Source organism: Andrographis paniculata, unplaced genomic scaffold (genome assembly GCF_009805555.1).
Source record: "Andrographis paniculata isolate CXL003 unplaced genomic scaffold, ASM980555v1 Contig34END, whole genome shotgun sequence".
Classification (NCBI taxonomy): domain Eukaryota; kingdom Viridiplantae; phylum Streptophyta; class Magnoliopsida; order Lamiales; family Acanthaceae; genus Andrographis; species Andrographis paniculata.
This window is the reverse complement of record NW_026137567.1, coordinates 3745806-3763717: the sequence shown is the minus strand read 5'-3', so window position 1 is coordinate 3763717 and position 17912 is coordinate 3745806. Positions and strand designations below refer to the sequence as shown.

The 17912-nt window shown below is 28.4% G+C and overlaps 2 protein-coding genes across 5 annotated transcripts; both read right to left on the bottom strand.

The window, feature by feature from the left end:
- Window positions 1-5493: 5493 nt before the first annotated feature.
- Window positions 5494-8062, bottom strand: LOC127248791 (uncharacterized). 2 transcript variants are annotated; one of them, XM_051271318.1, is made up of 3 exons: window positions 7600-8062; window positions 6576-6646; window positions 5494-6123 (listed from the first exon to the last, which is right to left on the bottom strand). In XM_051271318.1, exons 1-3 carry the CDS (start codon window positions 7849-7851, stop codon window positions 5694-5696), a joined length of 753 nt encoding a protein of 250 aa, XP_051127275.1. In that variant the 5' UTR covers window positions 7852-8062; the 3' UTR covers window positions 5494-5693. The 2 variants fall into 2 exon arrangements, with proteins under 2 accessions (XP_051127275.1, XP_051127276.1); XM_051271319.1 differs by having other exon boundaries at window positions 7648-8062.
- Window positions 8063-11611: 3549 nt separating this feature from the next.
- LOC127248676 (senescence-associated protein SPA15, chloroplastic-like) lies at window positions 11612-17900 on the bottom strand. 3 transcript variants are annotated; one of them, XM_051271139.1, is made up of 13 exons: window positions 17749-17900; window positions 15536-15880; window positions 15167-15310; window positions 14895-14968; window positions 14275-14351; window positions 14114-14185; window positions 13924-13992; window positions 13690-13733; window positions 13496-13610; window positions 13346-13414; window positions 13156-13259; window positions 12210-12285; window positions 11612-12130 (listed from the first exon to the last, which is right to left on the bottom strand). In XM_051271139.1, exons 2-13 carry the CDS (start codon window positions 15799-15801, stop codon window positions 11963-11965), a joined length of 1278 nt encoding a protein of 425 aa, XP_051127096.1. In that variant the 5' UTR covers window positions 15802-15880; window positions 17749-17900; the 3' UTR covers window positions 11612-11962. The 3 variants fall into 3 exon arrangements, with proteins under 3 accessions (XP_051127096.1, XP_051127097.1, XP_051127095.1); XM_051271140.1 differs by lacking the exon at window positions 17749-17900 and adding an exon at window positions 16020-17712; XM_051271138.1 differs by lacking the exon at window positions 17749-17900 and having other exon boundaries at window positions 15536-16003.
- Between the last annotated feature and the right edge of the window lie 12 nt (window positions 17901-17912).

Genomic DNA, 17912 nt, shown 5'->3' with positions numbered 1-17912 from the left:
CATTTTTACTTTATTCCTACTATATTCCAATATAATACTAATATTTCTAAAACTCCGTGGAAAAAATAAATAGATACATAATTATTGAACGGAGGAAGTGCTATATTTTTTTAGTATAAATGTATCTATATATTTTTTGCAAATAAATTTTGAAATATTTTGTAATAAAACAAAGGATTAAGTATACTACAATACTATTTAAATTCTAAAAAAAATAAAAAAATATATGGATTAAAATGACAAGACAGATACATTGATTCCGGTAAAGGAAATGTAAAAATTGAGTCTCCATTCAAATATGTACTAATATTTATTTAAATCAAATTAAATCAATTTGATATTTTTATCATTTGTAAATTAATCAAAAAACTCCTAAAACGTATCTGAAACACATTTTTATTTATAACAAGATTTCTTCATTTGTAAAGTAGGTTTGTCTTTTTTCCAAACTTTGATGTACTTTTTTCTATAATTGATTAAACACTGAATGCAATAAAATTTCTCGAACTTGGCCATGTACTATTCACTTCCATTTACACTATGCAATTCCCAAAATATACATATACATAAATATTCATTCAAATTTATACTCATTTTTTTTTTTTTGATTGTCATTGAAAAATATTCTCGTTTTTTTTTACGTAAAAAATTATTATATTTTTATATATTTTTTTTTATTATAAAAAGAAAAGATAACCATTATTATTCACTTTTATTAAAACTTGTATCTGATTAGATGAACACACATTTGCATAACAGATGGAGTATAATACAATGTTTGTAATAATGTTGTATGCAGTCAGTGTGACTATGACTATATAAATATATTTTAGATTTCAACTTCTGGTTTATTTATTTAAATTAGGCTTGTTAAAATATATACATATAAATCTGAGTAATAAAAAAATAAATTTAATAATAGTAGTATTAGTGGCGAGATCGTGACTGTAGCAGAGATCTGAGATATTTAATAAAGTGCAGAATCACATGTAACAACTTAAAATTTTTTGTCAACGTTGTACAATCATGTCCAGGGAAGCACATTATTTTATTCACTAATTATTAATTATGCGTAATTAAATATGCAATAAACTTGCGAATAAAATCGTCTTTTTGTCTTTACAATATTAAGACAAATGAATGATGGCATCTTGGCATAAAGGAAATATTTAGAGTTTGTTTCGATGTGATTTGAAATTGATTTTAAATGAAATATTACATTTAAATTTTTGTTTTAATAATATTTTAATATGATATGATATATATTTTTTTAAAGTTTAGTTTTATTGAAAAATATACCGACGGAATAATGTTGATTTCGATTTCAAATAGAACCAAACAAAATTACTGCATATATATATATTTGCTCCGGTTACTGTGTTGATGAGGTCAAATCAAAGTGATACTGATTTGATCTAATTAGCAAATATTTATAAAGAAAATTATCGATGTAGAATATAACACATATTTGAATAGCACATTTTATAATTATATAAAACAAAATATATTTCGATTTTAGCAGAATGTATTTTGATTTCATTACAATAATATTTTGATCCAGTTAGCAAATATCCATAAAGAAAATAGCACAATATATATTATCTCTCTTGTGACGATTTGCTAATTGTTTTAAGTTAATATGTAACTTAGTGATGTGTTATTTATCTCATGGGATCATCTATCCCAAAAACAAACCATATTCTCATGGCTCCCCATACACAGTATTTATATATACATACATGTGTATATACACACACACACACGTGTGTATGGGATAGCGGGACAGGGTTCTGCCCGGGACAGACGATCCGGTCTGATTATATATTGTGTAATAATTTGATAATTTATTCAGATTAGTTTATTGATTTGGTCAAGTGCTTTTATAATGAAATATTTTGAATAAAAAAGTGATACTTTTATAATGAAATATTTTTTACGAAATGCATTGTGTGAAGATAAGGCCAAAGTTATTAAAAAGTTGTGATGTATAATACTTAGAGCTTGATGTATAAATTTATTTACTTTATCTTTTTTTTCGACTTAGGAAATATAATGTTTTAAAATTTTGGTGTAAACTATAGATCTATTTGCATAATATAAATGTATAAAATGTTATATATAAATTATATTGCTTGTCGGATGCAAAGAACCATTAATTTATTTAGCAAACAGGAGTTCCCAACATGTCCATTCAGGTGCAAGTGGACATATTCGAAACTTGCACATGCATATGCCGCAAATGGGAACAGTGAGACCGACTCTAATACTATATCCGATGTGCATAATGACCGTCTCACCTGAAAGTTCAAGTTATTATGAAAATACATTATTAACTTATTTATCCGCAAACAAAAGTTTCCAACATTGCTTAAATTATATTTGTGTGACTGTCAACAAAAAAAAATATACAACACTCCTATTTGTGTCTTAATATTATTCAATATATACTACTATAGTAATATATATACATATATATATATATATTTATTTATAACACATCACTTACTATATAAATATAAACTACTCTCCTTCTGTATATTTTATACTCCCTCTGTCCCACCACAATTGACTCTATTTTTATTTATCCCGTAACAATTGACACATTTTTATTTTGGTAAAAATGATTAAACCAAAACATATTTAACAAATATAAATGACGTAGGACCACTCAAAACCTCTTTATTTCTACCTCTCTCTTATAAAAATAAATATTTTTATCTATATTTAAAACTACACAATTTTTTATAAAACTGATTTATGTTAATTATAAATAAAAAAAATATTTTTTTATTTACTTGTATTATAGAAAATTTAATTCTCTACAAAATGATATTCATATTGCATATATTTTTTAATTGCTATATAATTTTTAAATATTTAAACATATATTTTTATTTTTTTAATCATATATATTAAATTTACTTTAAAACTATAAGTATTATTAATTATACAAAAAATAATATAATAATATTATAACTAATTATTATTAACTAATTAAACATTCTCACCTTAAATACCGTGTCCCTAATCAAAAGGTTCAATTCCGATGGAATAGAGGGAATAATATTTTTATTTGTTCAGTTTTACAAATTTTACAATATTTTCAAAATAAAAAATAATTAGTTAAACTTTTATTATATTGCATCACAAAAAAATAAAAATATACAATTCTTTCTTATGAACACCTAATTTTCAATTTATTTTATTTAATACTATTAATCTAAATTTCTGTGTTAAAAATCAAATAATGCACCATACCTTGGACAGTGTATAGGATAGAGTAGGAAAAAAAGTTTCAAATATATTTGAAGGATAAGAAGAGATAGGCAAGATGAAGCAGAATAAAAGTATTAAATGATTTTCAATATTTATCCACAGAAAAAAATAAATAAATAAATAAATACAATTGAATGAATTAGTAAAAAATAAAGTACATAACAAAACTAAATGTAAAAAATATTAACCACCCTATAACTTAACTTATTACTTAAAATAACATTATTTAACATAAATATTATTCAATTCAACTAAATATCACATTGATTTATCCTCCTACAATGCCTCTCTTAAACCAAGTTCTTAAAACTTCACATTCTTAACGTTTTATTCAACTCTACAAAATTTTCAGATTGGAGAATTTTAATAAAAAAAGTGATTATATATATAGTGTAAATAAAATTAAAATAAAGGAGTTTTGAGTGATCTGATTTATATTTATTAATTATATTTTAATTTAATAAATTTTACTTATATATAAAAAAAAAAGAATATCAACTATAACAAAAAATTTAAAAAAAAAAAAAGAAGAAAAAGACCAAGAAATCACATCATATCATCTATAGATCTAATTAAGAATTGATTATTATTTTTTGACATACATCATATAATTGATCAAACTTATTTAAAAGATTTTTCCGACACATTAATATATTTTTATTTGGTGGTGGATCACCTGATGTGTTAATTTAATAATTAATTATGTCAATAAATATTTAATTATTAATTATATAATAAATTAAATAAACTAATACCTATCACCGTTTGATCCACCTCCTTTTTACCTATTTTTAATTTTATATAACAATATAAAACTTTACATCTGATATATACATATAGTATATATGTTTGTATACGTACTATACGTATGCAATAAATATAATTTATGTATTTAATATTTCTTACTATTATTTTGATCATTTGATAAAGCCCAGGTAGAAATATTCTTATATATATTTAATTTATAGTCGAGAAGGTCTTTTTGTTATTGAAATATTGTTATGTATGATGTCATTACTGAAGTTGACATAAATTAATTACATACAATTTATAATACCAAATTTTAGTTTTGATTTCATTTTGAAAATTGTTATGGATAAAAGTAAGGACGACAAAAATAAGTACGGCCCGAAAGTTCGATCCGAGCACAACACAAAAAAATTGTGTTTGGACTTAAAAAAATAGAACCAGATACCAACACCCACCCCTATACATAGCAATATGAAGATCCTATGCTAATGTTATAAATTCAGCATGTTCAAGAATAATCTTAACCTTCAATTTTAAGATTATGTTTAAATTGATTTAATTATGTTTTATTGATTAATGGTTGTGATTAAGTATGCATATGCTGAATTATATTTACACTTGTGATCCAAATGTATATATATATATATATATAGGCTTTAGTTGTTAATAAATGATCTAGATAATTAAGATTGTTACATACAAAATTAAACAAATATTTTTCACAAAGAACAATAATACAATTTTAAATTATTACTCCCTTCGTTCCAATCGTGCAATATTTTCTTTTTGGTATGTCCCGAATACGCTGCAACATTTCTAAATTAGGAAATAATTAATTATATTTAATCTATATCCCTAGCTCATCACATCACTCTAATAAAAAAATAAAATACACATTTCTCTCTCCATCACATCATATAATTACTCAATTATCCTATTTAATATTTCTCACCTAAAATTTCGTATCCAACTTAAATGTAGCACCTTGTTTGGGACGGAAGGAGTATTATTATTATTATTGTTAGTTAAATGGACTTAGATTGAATTGAAATTCCTCAACAGAGATCAATGGGCTTCAATAAGGCCCATATAAAGGTTAATGTATAAGACCTAACCCAAAATTTGTAATTACTATAATGTGCCTATTCTAACATTATGAGCTAGCTTTATAATCTATTCTCCATCAAATTTCTTATCATTGTTAAATAAGTTTGATAAAACAACAAAATGCTATTTATAAATATATATATATATACATATATATATATATAATAGAATATAAATTAATATTTTTTGAATCTATCAATATAGAAATTATGACTAGAAATGAATTATAATGGTTGGCCTTTTTTAAAAACAAAAAATATGGATGAAAGATCATTTAAAGTACATATTTCATTTGTCTCATATTTATCTATCCATTCGTTTTCTTACACAAAGTTTTTATTAGTATTGTATAATATAAAAGTAATTATATTGAAGAGTATTTGTAAAGTTAGGTAGATAGTACAGTTACTAAAAAGGAAATAGATACTTTATTCTGGGACAGACCAAAATAAAAAATAAATTATTTATTAAGGGACGGAGGGAGTAATATTTTTAACTCGAATCTCTTCATAATTGTCCGCAACTTAATTCTTCTTCCGAACATAACTATAGCTCTTGCATCAATATCTCTTTGTACCTTGAAAATACGTGAGGGCCTCTGCAAAGTCGGTCATGTCGAAATCTGGAAACATCTTGTCGACAAAGTAGAATTTTGTATGGGCCAATTGCCAAAGCAAGAAGTTGCTGAGCCTCCTCTCTCCGCTGGTTCTTATGAGTAAATCGGGGTCGGGAACTTGGATCGAGCTCGTCATTAGGTGTTGATGTAGTAACTCATCGCTCACATCTTGTGGTTGCACTATTCCTTTCCCGACATTTCTTGCAATTCTCTTGGCCGCTTCGGTTATGTCGAGACGCCCGCTATATCTCAGCGCCATCACAAAATGCATTCCATTGTTGAACTTGCTCGATTCCTCGGCCTCCAATATTGCAGATTGTATCGAATCCGGAAGTCTTGGTCTATCGCCAATGATCGAGAACCGCAAATTATTTCTGTTTGAATTAAATAGGTGTTAGATGTTATATTTGATAATGACTATGTAATACTATTATATGCAATGTTTTAGACTAAAAAAAAAAATGAAAGATTGTAGAGTAAAAAATATAAAATGAAATAAAACAATCTATTTTTCTTTATATCCTTTTATTAATGTATTTATATTAATGGTAGTCATTTATTTTTAATATATAAAGTTGTATCCCCAATATATATATATAAATAAAGAGATGTATGTTTTAATTATATATAATTTTAAAATAATTGATTTTGATATTAATATAAGATATACTTGTACTTTTTTATACTAATATTTTTACAGTTTCTTATCCTGACGTAAAACACCTAAAATTATAAATATTTTAATAGTTAGTGTTAATAATCCATGAGAAATAAAGAAATTCTAATGTAATAATAAGCATGTAGAAGGGGTTTTAAGTTATATTACCGATGTATTAATTCCATAACATATGATCGAATGAAATCCTCCCATATGCCCATCACGTGATTAACTTCCGCCTGTGCCTCGATACACACGCATATGATATTAGCTGATTTTTTAAGTAAGTAATTTAAATTGATTATTATTATTATTATTATTATTATTTTTAATTTAAAAAAAAATTACCATAGTAATGATAAGTTCAATTATGAAAATATATATGATATGTAAGCGATCTTGAAGAAAAAAAATAGAGAATATTATGAGAATAACATAATTGATAATAAACTAATTTTGTTTGGCATCGGTAATTCATCCTGTATATTCTATTTCTTTTTCAATAAAATAATAACATTGCTTAATGGAACATGTTATGATATATGAGAAATTGTTACATAGATGCGCGCACACACATATATATATATCAATAAATTTTCCAATAATTCACTATTTACCTGAAAATAAATTATCTAAATTACAATTCTTACTCCACTAAACTTGCCATCACTCATCATTAGATTAAATAAAATCACTTAATGAATTAATTCAACAAGAACATTATAGAGTTTGTTTAGTTTTGATTTGAAATTGAAATTCTGAATTGAGTTTTTGACTAAAATAATATTTTGATTATGCTATTTTGTGATAAAAAAATTATATATTTTCGTTAAAATCCATATAAGATAAGTAGTAAAAATTTAATTTAAAATGAAAATCAAATATACTCATAATGAATATATTATGTTTTAGATCTCTTGAGAGTTTGGTTTTGATTCAAATCCAAAAATTTTACTATTCAATCATATAATTTCTAATACTATTTTCACATTAAAAAAAAAAAAATCTTTAAATCAAAATTCAAATATAAAACCAAACAAACCCATATTTTAACATGCAATTCTCATATATATATATATATATATTTTCTATAAGTATATAATATTTTTAAAAAATATTACATCCAATCATTATTTAAAAACAAACTAAGATACAAATACAAATACAGACAAGAACAAATCAATCTACTTACTTGAGGACGTTGAAAATTTTCGACAGAGGCAGCATAAACAGTAAGAACCTTAATTCCGAAATCAGAGCTCGCAGTGAGTATAATTGTTTTAAGATTATCGATCCCGGCCTCGTGGCCTTTTTGGGTCGGCAAGTTTCTCTTCTTGGCCCATCTCTCGTGCCCGTCCAAAATTACGGCCACATGTTTCGGCATGAGCTCTGCCCCGATTGCCCCGGACAACTCGGATAATCGGTTATCTTCATCGCGATCCATATGACCGGCAGCAGTCGAATAATTCGCAGCAGCTGTGGCGAAGCCACACCGAGAAATCCGGCACGTTCTCGATAATATGGATATATCTTTTTTTCATCGTCGTCGCCGTTGCCGGAGAACTCCATACCATTGTTGGCAATTTTAGGATACTTGACAACATAGTATTATTATTATTTTTTAATTTTATTTTTCCCTGCTTTTTCTTCTTCTCTTTTTTCTTCGTTCTCTTTTAGCAATTAGATCTACGCTAATTTATAAATGGAGCTGACAGGGAGATGGTGACCTGGAGGTGATCACATGGCAATTAAATACACATTGGGAAATTCATATACGTCCACGTGTATATATATATATATTCCTTTAGAGAATTTCATTTAATTTACTGTATTATTTTATTTAATATTAAAAATATCTTTATATTTGTATAATTTATTAGACAAATATTATTAGTATAATAGTATTATAAGACACATAAGTATTTTTTGTCATTTTTCATTTATTTGTACTATGGGTGTGTTTATTTGTGTGATTTGGTTTTATATTTTATTATTCCAATATGTTTTTCTCAAAAATATCACATTAAACATCTATTTTTTATTTATCATATTACACTAAAATTAAATTTTACATTCAAAATATCAAATCAATACATATTTATATCACATCAAATAATTATTTCAATTCAAAAATTTACTATTCAAAATCAAATTCAAATCTCACAAGTAAACACATACTATGATAATTAATATTAAAAAATTAATACACAAAAAAGTAAATGAGACCTCGTAGTCAGAGAGAGTTAATATATTATATAGGGTATGATATGATGTTATATTACTTCAGCACCTCCTAAATCTTATCCCAATCTTTGATTTATATTTAATAATTTTAATCAAATAATAAAATTTTTTAAATTAATACTCCCTCCGTCTCAGATACCGTGTCTGTTAAACTGTAGACACGGTATTTTAAGAGGGGTGTAATTAATAGATAATTAAAAATGTATTAGTGAAAATAATTATCCTATAATATAAATAATTATAAATTAAGATTAAGATAACTAATTAGTTTAATTAAAATTAAAAAAAATTTAAAAATTTAAAATGAAATTAAAATGTGTAATCATTTTCCAAAAAAAGAAAGTGACATAGTAATTTGGAAAATAAATAAAAACGGCAATGTGAATTAAAATTGAACAAATAAAAACGACAATATGGACATGATATCTGAGACAGAGGGAGTAGTTTAGATGACACTCAACAATGTTGAATTTAAAAACTCAACATGTTATTCTAACTTATATATATATATATATATATATATTGAAAATTGTTACTCCATTAATAAAAAATACATTGGGAACTAAAAAGTCATATGTATGTATAGTTAATAATAGATATGAAAAGGGACGAAAATAACACTATTTTTGGTTGGTAAATCAACTTCAATTTTAATTCCTTCGTCCCACATAATTTCTTCATATTTTCTATTTTCGTCCGTTTTACATAATTTGTCATTTTTTAGAAAATTGATCATACACTTCAATTATATTTTAAAATTTTAAAATATATTTTTTTAATATTAATTATCTTAATCTTAATTTATAATTATTTTTATTAATACACTTTTTAATTACTTACTAATTATACTTTACCTAAATTTTCGTATTTACATTAACATGTCCATCTTATCTACGACGGATGGAGTATTAAATATAATCAACAATATATTAAGGGTGTGTTTGTTTGGGAGTTTGGATTTTGAGTTGGGATTTGAATAGTAAAAATTTTGAATTTGAATAGTTGTATGATGTGATATAAATAGGTGTTGATGTGATGTTTTGAATGTAAAATTGATTTTTAGTATAATATAAAAAATAAAAAATAGGTGTTTGATTTGATATTTTTAGGAAAAAAAATAGAATGAATAGTGTAAATTCAATCCAATTCCCCAGCACAAGTTGAATTTGAAACTCAAACTTTCACAATATTATTATAGTCATTGTCTATTTTACAAACGAGAATGTGAAGTTTTGATTAGTAAATAATTAAATTGCATTAGTAAATATAATTAGAAGTATAATATAAATAATTATTTATTAAGATTAAAATAATTAAATAATTTAATTAAAATAAAAAAATTATATATTTATAAAATTTAAAATATAATTAAAATAAATAATTATTCGAGTAAAAATCAATTTTGATCCCAATTAAACCTATTTTTTCTTATTTTTGGTTCCATCCAAAAATAATTATCAAAATTGATCTCATACAAAAAAAAAAAAAAAATTATCATTTTTGGTCCCACAATTTAAATTTCAAATAAAATTGACTAACATGACTATAATGGAAGCTGATGTGACAAATGATCTAGAATAAATACGATCATGTTAACTATAACACGAGCACATTGCTTTAATTAAACAATATATTACTGGATTTATGTGAACATGGACGTGTTCAAAACTAAACACACCCGTATTCCAATCATTGCAATAATTAAAAATTGCAATAGGGCGGCTGGGTCAGGGTCGGTGATAATAATGAGTATGAGCCCCATACTTAATATAAATATATTTAATAATTTACCTATAATATTTATTCTTTTAATCTAATATATTTAATTATATATACATTACTTCATATATTTCTAACATTTAAAATTAAATTTTATTTTTTATTTATATATATTTTTTTGTATAATATGTGTTGTGTATGTAATATTAATGTGTGCTATTCGTGTGTGTGTGTGTGTATATATATATATAATTTGTATTGATGTAAAAAATTACTGATTTTTTCATAATGTATTGAAAATAAATTTTTTTGTAGTAATTTTTTAAATCAGCACAATAACCATCCCCAATATATCAAAATAGAAAGAATAGTATTTTCATAATGTATTGAAAATGGAATTTCTATAATAGTTTTAATTAGACCATCAGCAATGACGCATCCGCGCCACAATATCACTTTTTGAAAAAAAAAAGAATAAACAAAAAGAAAAAAAAGGAGATATTAGATCATCCCCCATTTTTGCAGGAATCCACAGTGTTTTTGTGGTGTTTTTTATTTTGTGTATTGTGTAATTTTAATTTTTTAGTAGGTGATATATAATTTTATATTTTAAAAAGTTGTATGTAATTTTATTTTTTGAAAAATAATGTATAATTTTATTTTTTAAAAGTGATATAATTTTAGTTTTTGGAAAGTAATATATAATTTTATTTTTTAAATTGATATATAATTTTACTGTTTGAAAAGTGATATAATTTTTATTTTTTTAAAAGTGATATGTAATTTTATTTTTTAAATTAAGGTGTAATTTTACTTTGTAAAAAGTTATGTTTAATTTTTATTTGTAATAGTTATTAATTATAAATGTTAATTTTTATATATGTAATTTTTAAATAATTTATAAATTATGTGTATGGATCTAATGTAAAAATAATTAAAATTGGGGTGTAATTTATAAATATGAAGTTATATAAAATAATATAAAAGAGGAATACATAGGGAATATACTTTTTTTTAAGTAAAAATTTAAGTTTATGATTGAAGATTACTGTAGTGTAGCAATTGCAAAAATGGAGTGAGGGGTTAGAAATAGCCTCAAGGCCATCAGTAGTATATAGAACAATATCACCTTTATGGCATGTGTTTCAATTAATTTGGGACATATAATACATCGATATATATGACATCGGATCCTCAGCTCCATTTTCCCAACCCAACCCCATCTAATACAAATATGTATATATACGTAACATGTTTATATGTGATATATAAAGATATATAATGTGTGTACATAGATGCCATAGCGGTATACCGTACTCAATCATCTTATAGTCGTCAATTAGCTAACGGTACATTCATTACAAACACACTTAATTGTGAACTAAGGTTCGGATCGAATACGGTATCCATAGTTTTCAAACCATTCGCTAGAAGGCGTATGAGAAAGGGGCGAAGGAAAAGGGAAACATAATCGACGAGAAGGATGGATGACATCCTAGAAAGATATATATATATATATGTTTCATTTATTTGGTTGAATCTATACTAAAAAGCTTTCATTCTACATACACATTAAACTGAATACTGCATTCCTATTGTTTATCAACATCTCCTTCATCGTCGTCATCTTGAATGGTCGGGTTCTGGTTCATCATGAACCTCCAGCTGTCGCCTTCCTCTATTTCCCACTGCTGCTTTAATTCGAAGATGGTTTCCGCGGCGGCAGCAGCAATTGCTGGATTGCTATCTTGTGCCAATCTCTGCAAGCCAGTGCACATTACCAGACTGCAGAATTATATGGCTGCAGAGAGATTTCGACTATGTGTATCCCTATATTACCTGCAATGCGCCCATGCCGGCATTTCCAAGTGTCCACATTGATGGAGCAGCCGATAATGCATTAGCTAATGCTCTCCTGAAAATTGGTGATTCGAGACAATTTATTTGCAGATGAAATTAGAAAAGAAGTAGATGGAGCGGATACACCAGAATAAGTTAAATGGAGTTCCCCGAGAATGAACTCCGGGAAGGTGGAGTCGAAATGACTCTGAGAAATAGGCTAAAGTCATGAAAATAGAACACGTTCAATAAAAAAAAAAATATATATATATATATATATACATATACCTCAATATAGATAAGCAAGAACAAAATTACAAGTATGAAAATATTTTTCGGGTGCTATGAATTTGCATCAAACAAAAATCTTGTGTAGTTCTTATTCAAGCTTAGGAGAGGTTATAAGCTCTTCAAAATGTCTTAAGAGACAATTGAGAAACTTTATAAGCGCCGTCAAAAGCTTTTCACATTTATTTTTTTTATTATTTAATCTCTTCGAATTTCCTCCCAAAACATCGCATCCAGCAATGAATTTTTAATACAAAACATCAACGCTCACCTCCAAAACACTAAAACAAATACATAAAAACAAAACCCGAAGTAAATGAACCCTAAAATAGTACACAAGCTATTGCAATATGCAGTTGCATCCAACTTTTTTATGTTACAAATTACATGCTTTACTAATTCAATAATTTATACCTAACAATATTCAATATATAAGAATTCAGATGATTTCAACAATCCTACCGAAAAGGGGAGTGTCTTGTAGTTCCTAATTTCATAAAACCAGCCCCAAAATGATTCAATTTTAAATTAAAACATCACAATTGAAAGTTACTAGAACATGTTCTAGCTCAAAAGGCATTTTAAATAAGCTCTTTCGATTAACAGTAGCACTGAAAGAGCAATATCGACTCATTGAATCCAGTACTAAAAAATCTACCTGGTGCTGACATCGGGCGAACTTGAACACTCTGCTAGCAGGGATACACTACTTTTACTATCCATGGCATCGAGATCAATAAGGGCAGCGACCAGCAATTCCAGCTGCTCCAAACAGAAACCACCAAAGTAGAAAAAGAATCACAAAAAATGCTATGAAGTAACAAACTTTCGTGTTAATGAACTAAAACCTCTTCAGGATCAGTATAGTCGATTCCGTCAGCTTCGGAGAGTGCAGAAGCTATACTCCAATAAACTTCCTATAAGTCAACAAACAAAGTGGCTCACGAAAAGGGTTTTCAGTTAATTAGAAGTTCCTTATATTTAAATATAAGTCAAACCTGAATGTGGCTAATACGATCTGCAGATATTTCCTGAGGAAAGTCGAGACTTATCCCATTCTTTTCGAGTGTAATCTGGCTTGTGCTCTTGATGGTGTTTGTAGAATCTTCTTTTCTATTCATTCAATACACGTAAATTAGATTAATAATTATGTGTGTAGATGATGATAAAAGATTATTGTCAATGAACTTACCTGTACATTTTCGTCACCATCATATCTATTATATTTTTTACAAACTGCAACTCCAACAAACAGAAATGTGAATCCTTAAATAAAGAATAAAAAACAATATATATATATATATATATCTTTATAGACAGGGTAGCCTGGCTTGGGTTGATAAAAACAATCCAGAGGCCATTGTAGTGCAGGAAAAAAGTTTATTTGTGCTGATTTAATTGATCAAAATCACTCTTTGAATAATACCTCCAAAGCCATCAGAGAATCCTCGACTGCACGTTGCTTGGCAACAAAGTCTGCTCTCTTCAAATCAGCCTGCGCATGAGAAAGCAAGGTCAATTTCTTGGGGGATCTGAAAAATAAACATAGGCTCGGAAATATTGAAGCAAAACTCAAATAAGGATTTCATCATAAATTCGAAACCTAATTGTACCACCTCTAATGCACCATCACTCCAGTGCTTGTCAGCAGCACTTTTTAATTTTGATTCTGCCCTGTTTTTCAGAAGCTGCAATCGAACTGAAAATAGTTAGAACAGCAACAAGACCGAAAAGTATTTCCTAGATTTGCTTTATGGAAAGAATGAGAGATTCTCACAGTGGCAATATGGTGAACCCTCTCGGCTCTTCTTTTCACATTGTGATCAATTTTTTCAGTATCCTCCTTGGCCCGAGCTGCCAAAGAAAAGGGCGCCAATGGATCCAGTAAATTAATCATTGTTAAATGATGCGTATCCTTAAAGCAAATGATGCGTATCCTTAAAGCAAATGATGCGTATCCTCTAAAGCTTAAGTTTTTAAGTAGACGGTCATTTAACATTATATCAGAGCTGGAATGTGCTGTGTTCGAGTACCACCACCCTATTCGCAAGATTTGTATGTTGCATATATTCATCTTGGACTTGAGTGGGCATGTTGGTTGGCTCTGTAATAAATAAATAAATGATGCATATCTTTTAAAATTAGGACAGCTAAACAAAAAAATGATGCGTATTCCTTAAAGCTACAACCGCAAATGGATACAATGAGACTCGAACACGGGAGATTCCATCTCTGACCATCTCACTTTAAATCTTAAACTTTAAGGGATACGCATCAATTATTTATTTATTACAGAACCAACAATCAAGATAAAGTATGCAGACTCTATTATTCATAAAGTAAGTTTTACAATTTGGTTCACTAAAACAAAGCACACACCAGCGAAGAAATCCTTACCATCAAGTTTAAGGAACTCGGAACCAAGGAATGCAACATCTTTCCGAGCACGAGCATCCAACTTCTTTATTCCTCTATTAGGAGATGAGAATTAGGAACAAGTTAACTAAGGATATTCATTTTGATTTCACCTTGCAACTTGTGAAGAGAGAAATTATTTTAATTGCATATTGAAAATTGCAAATATATGAAAATTTTAGAAACAGTGTGCATCCGGGGAGTGTTGGAGCATGGAATTATTACTTTTGCTAGACAATTCGACAATCACATACCGTGAAAGAAGGACAATATCATTTCTAGCCCTTTCATTGACGAATTTTGCATCGTTGGAAACAAACCGGCATGCTTCAGCTAATCCCGTATGGTAACAGATGCATTTCCATGACATGTTCATATGATCGGCTCCATTTTGAGAGCTGAAGCAGGCAGACAAATGAATCATCAAACCAAACACAGCCCATTCCACGAAAAAAAGTTAAGCAACCATTATGTAATTTGATAATTATATTTAGATTTTTAGACCTTTTTGGGACAGCCATTTGATAGAGTTGACAACAGAATTAAGCAACCAACCTACTACTATAAAACCAACAATTTTATGCACAAGTTTAATGTTTTTCTTTCAGGAAAGCCGGGAATACCTGGAGATATTTGAACTATCATCATACAGTTGGGGACGCTCCTTCGTTTCTGTATTGTGTGTCTCTGTTGACTTACAAACAAGAGAAGTTCCGCGAGATCCAACAGAAGTACTTAATTTTCCACCTAGAGGTGAGACACCCTTGCTCAAAAACTTTAGTTTCAATAGTGAAAGAAATCTGCTGGATTGTTTATTGTTTACGGCATATAACTTCGGGTGCTGAGGAGATTTCGCTGAAGAGCAGACAGCCCCATTTGGTTTTGCCATGAATCTTGGATCAGTGGAAGCTCCGGAAAATGTTGCAGAAAGTGAGTCCCCCACACCAGCAATTTCACAGGAGTTAAAGCTGCAGAATAAAGCACACGGCATTAAACAAAATTAGAACAGATAAGTCATACTCTGAATTCAAAGATACCAATAACATATTATAGCATTAAATCTAGCCAAATATTTAGAGTAGTAATCTCATTATCATCACCACCAACATGATCAATAACCATTGTCAATCTCTTAACGCCAAAATGTGGAGAGCTGTACGGATAAAAATTTGGCATTGGATTATGCTGTGGACATCCCAGCCATTCCAGTTTATTTTAAACATACACAAGTATTTTAAAACATGAAATTATATTCTGTGTTTTCCCTCCATCTCTCCTGCATTAATCATTATTCAATCAAGAGAGAGAGAGAGAGAGGCAGAAAACTATTCTCTTTTCTTCCCTGTAACAAAGCGTTTAGTCTCTAAAATTCGAAAACATCTCATATGCACGTCTCGTCAGACTGGTGAAAGCAAGTACCATCTAGATAAGTTTAGTTATCACTATCGGAATTAAATTTTCTTAATGCGTGATAGAAAAGCACACTCTATGTACAACACATCTTTTTTCCTTCATTTTCTTTGAAGATTTCCCCTTATCTTTTAATGTGAATTAGGAATCCTATTTTCTTCCATTGCCGGGGGCATTTAGAGGTCTTCAATGCACATGACTGGAAATCAAGTAATCTCACGGGCCACTGAAAAGAGGCCCTACAAACATGTACCACAAATAAGCTTAGAGGCCAGAACTCCACCTAGAACTCTGGACATTTCCAGAGAATTACTTCACTGTTTGAAGTTCAATTAAAGATATAAAAGTGAAACCATGAGAAACTTAGGCAAATACAAATAACAATTGCAAAGGGATAGTTATTAAGAAAATAATAATCATCTTTATCAAGAACATATTCAATTTCATGTAGTAACATCGTGTATAAGGAAATGATTAAAAGATGGTAATTCTAGTTCTACATGAACTTCAATATTCAGTAAACATCCTACACATCAGCTAAGATGAACACACGGGTAATACATTGAATAAATGATTGTATCATGAAACAAATACTTTTTAAGTGCTATAATTCGCCCCTAGGATTTGTAATACTTAATTTCGAGATAACCCAAATGAAACACAAGGAATTTTGATCGAATGATAAATTTAAAATTGTGATTATATGTGTTCTTATATTGTAAATGACCAAAATCCTTAACTTAAAATAGGTGCGGTTGCACCCATTTTTGACTGAACAAACATTTTTCATTCAAAATGTGCCCATAAGAGTGTCTTTTGCTTTCGGGGCGCTGTTCTAAGCCCCGTAAGGCCGGCTTCCCCGACCCCTGCCCGCTGATTGGCTAGCAGGACTACCACTGGGGGCGCAACCTCCTTGACTAAGGTCGAATTCACCGTCGAATTCGGATTTAATAAGCATAAGCTCCATACTTCCTCACTCATATTATAGATTGGCACAATATGCTTTTTATTTTTTTTTTGAAACTCGATCATACTAAAATTTGTTAGCACATGTTGCAAGCCTATGGGTGTGTGTGCATCATCAATTATGCAGGTGTATAAATATTCACTCAACCCACATATTACTAGCGGCATAAAATAGTTAATCTCGGAAAACCCTAAACTGTTACTGAAATTTTTCTAAAATAGCATCGAGCACACAATTCGTCCCAAGCATTCACAGTATCAAAACCAGCATTATAATTTCAATTCGCTGCTGAAAATCATAATCTGAATACAATCTCGAAGAGACTTCCATTTGAGTTTTCAAAAAACCACAAAACGTGAAATTGACAAACAAAAAGAGCAAGAAATTCAGAAACCCAAGTGACATGGAAGAATCAAAATTAACAGTAAGTAATGCTGAAAAGTAAGGAAACGCTCTCACCTGGAGTGGGTAAGACCAAAAGAAGGGGTGAGATCCGAGAAAGCGGTGAGATGAGTGACGATAATTTAATAGTGGGACTGAGAGCGAGCGAGCGGGCCCGTGAAGGATTGAAGAAATTCCGACCACAAGAGCTTGTGGCCCCTCAGACGCCAACAAAGGGAATG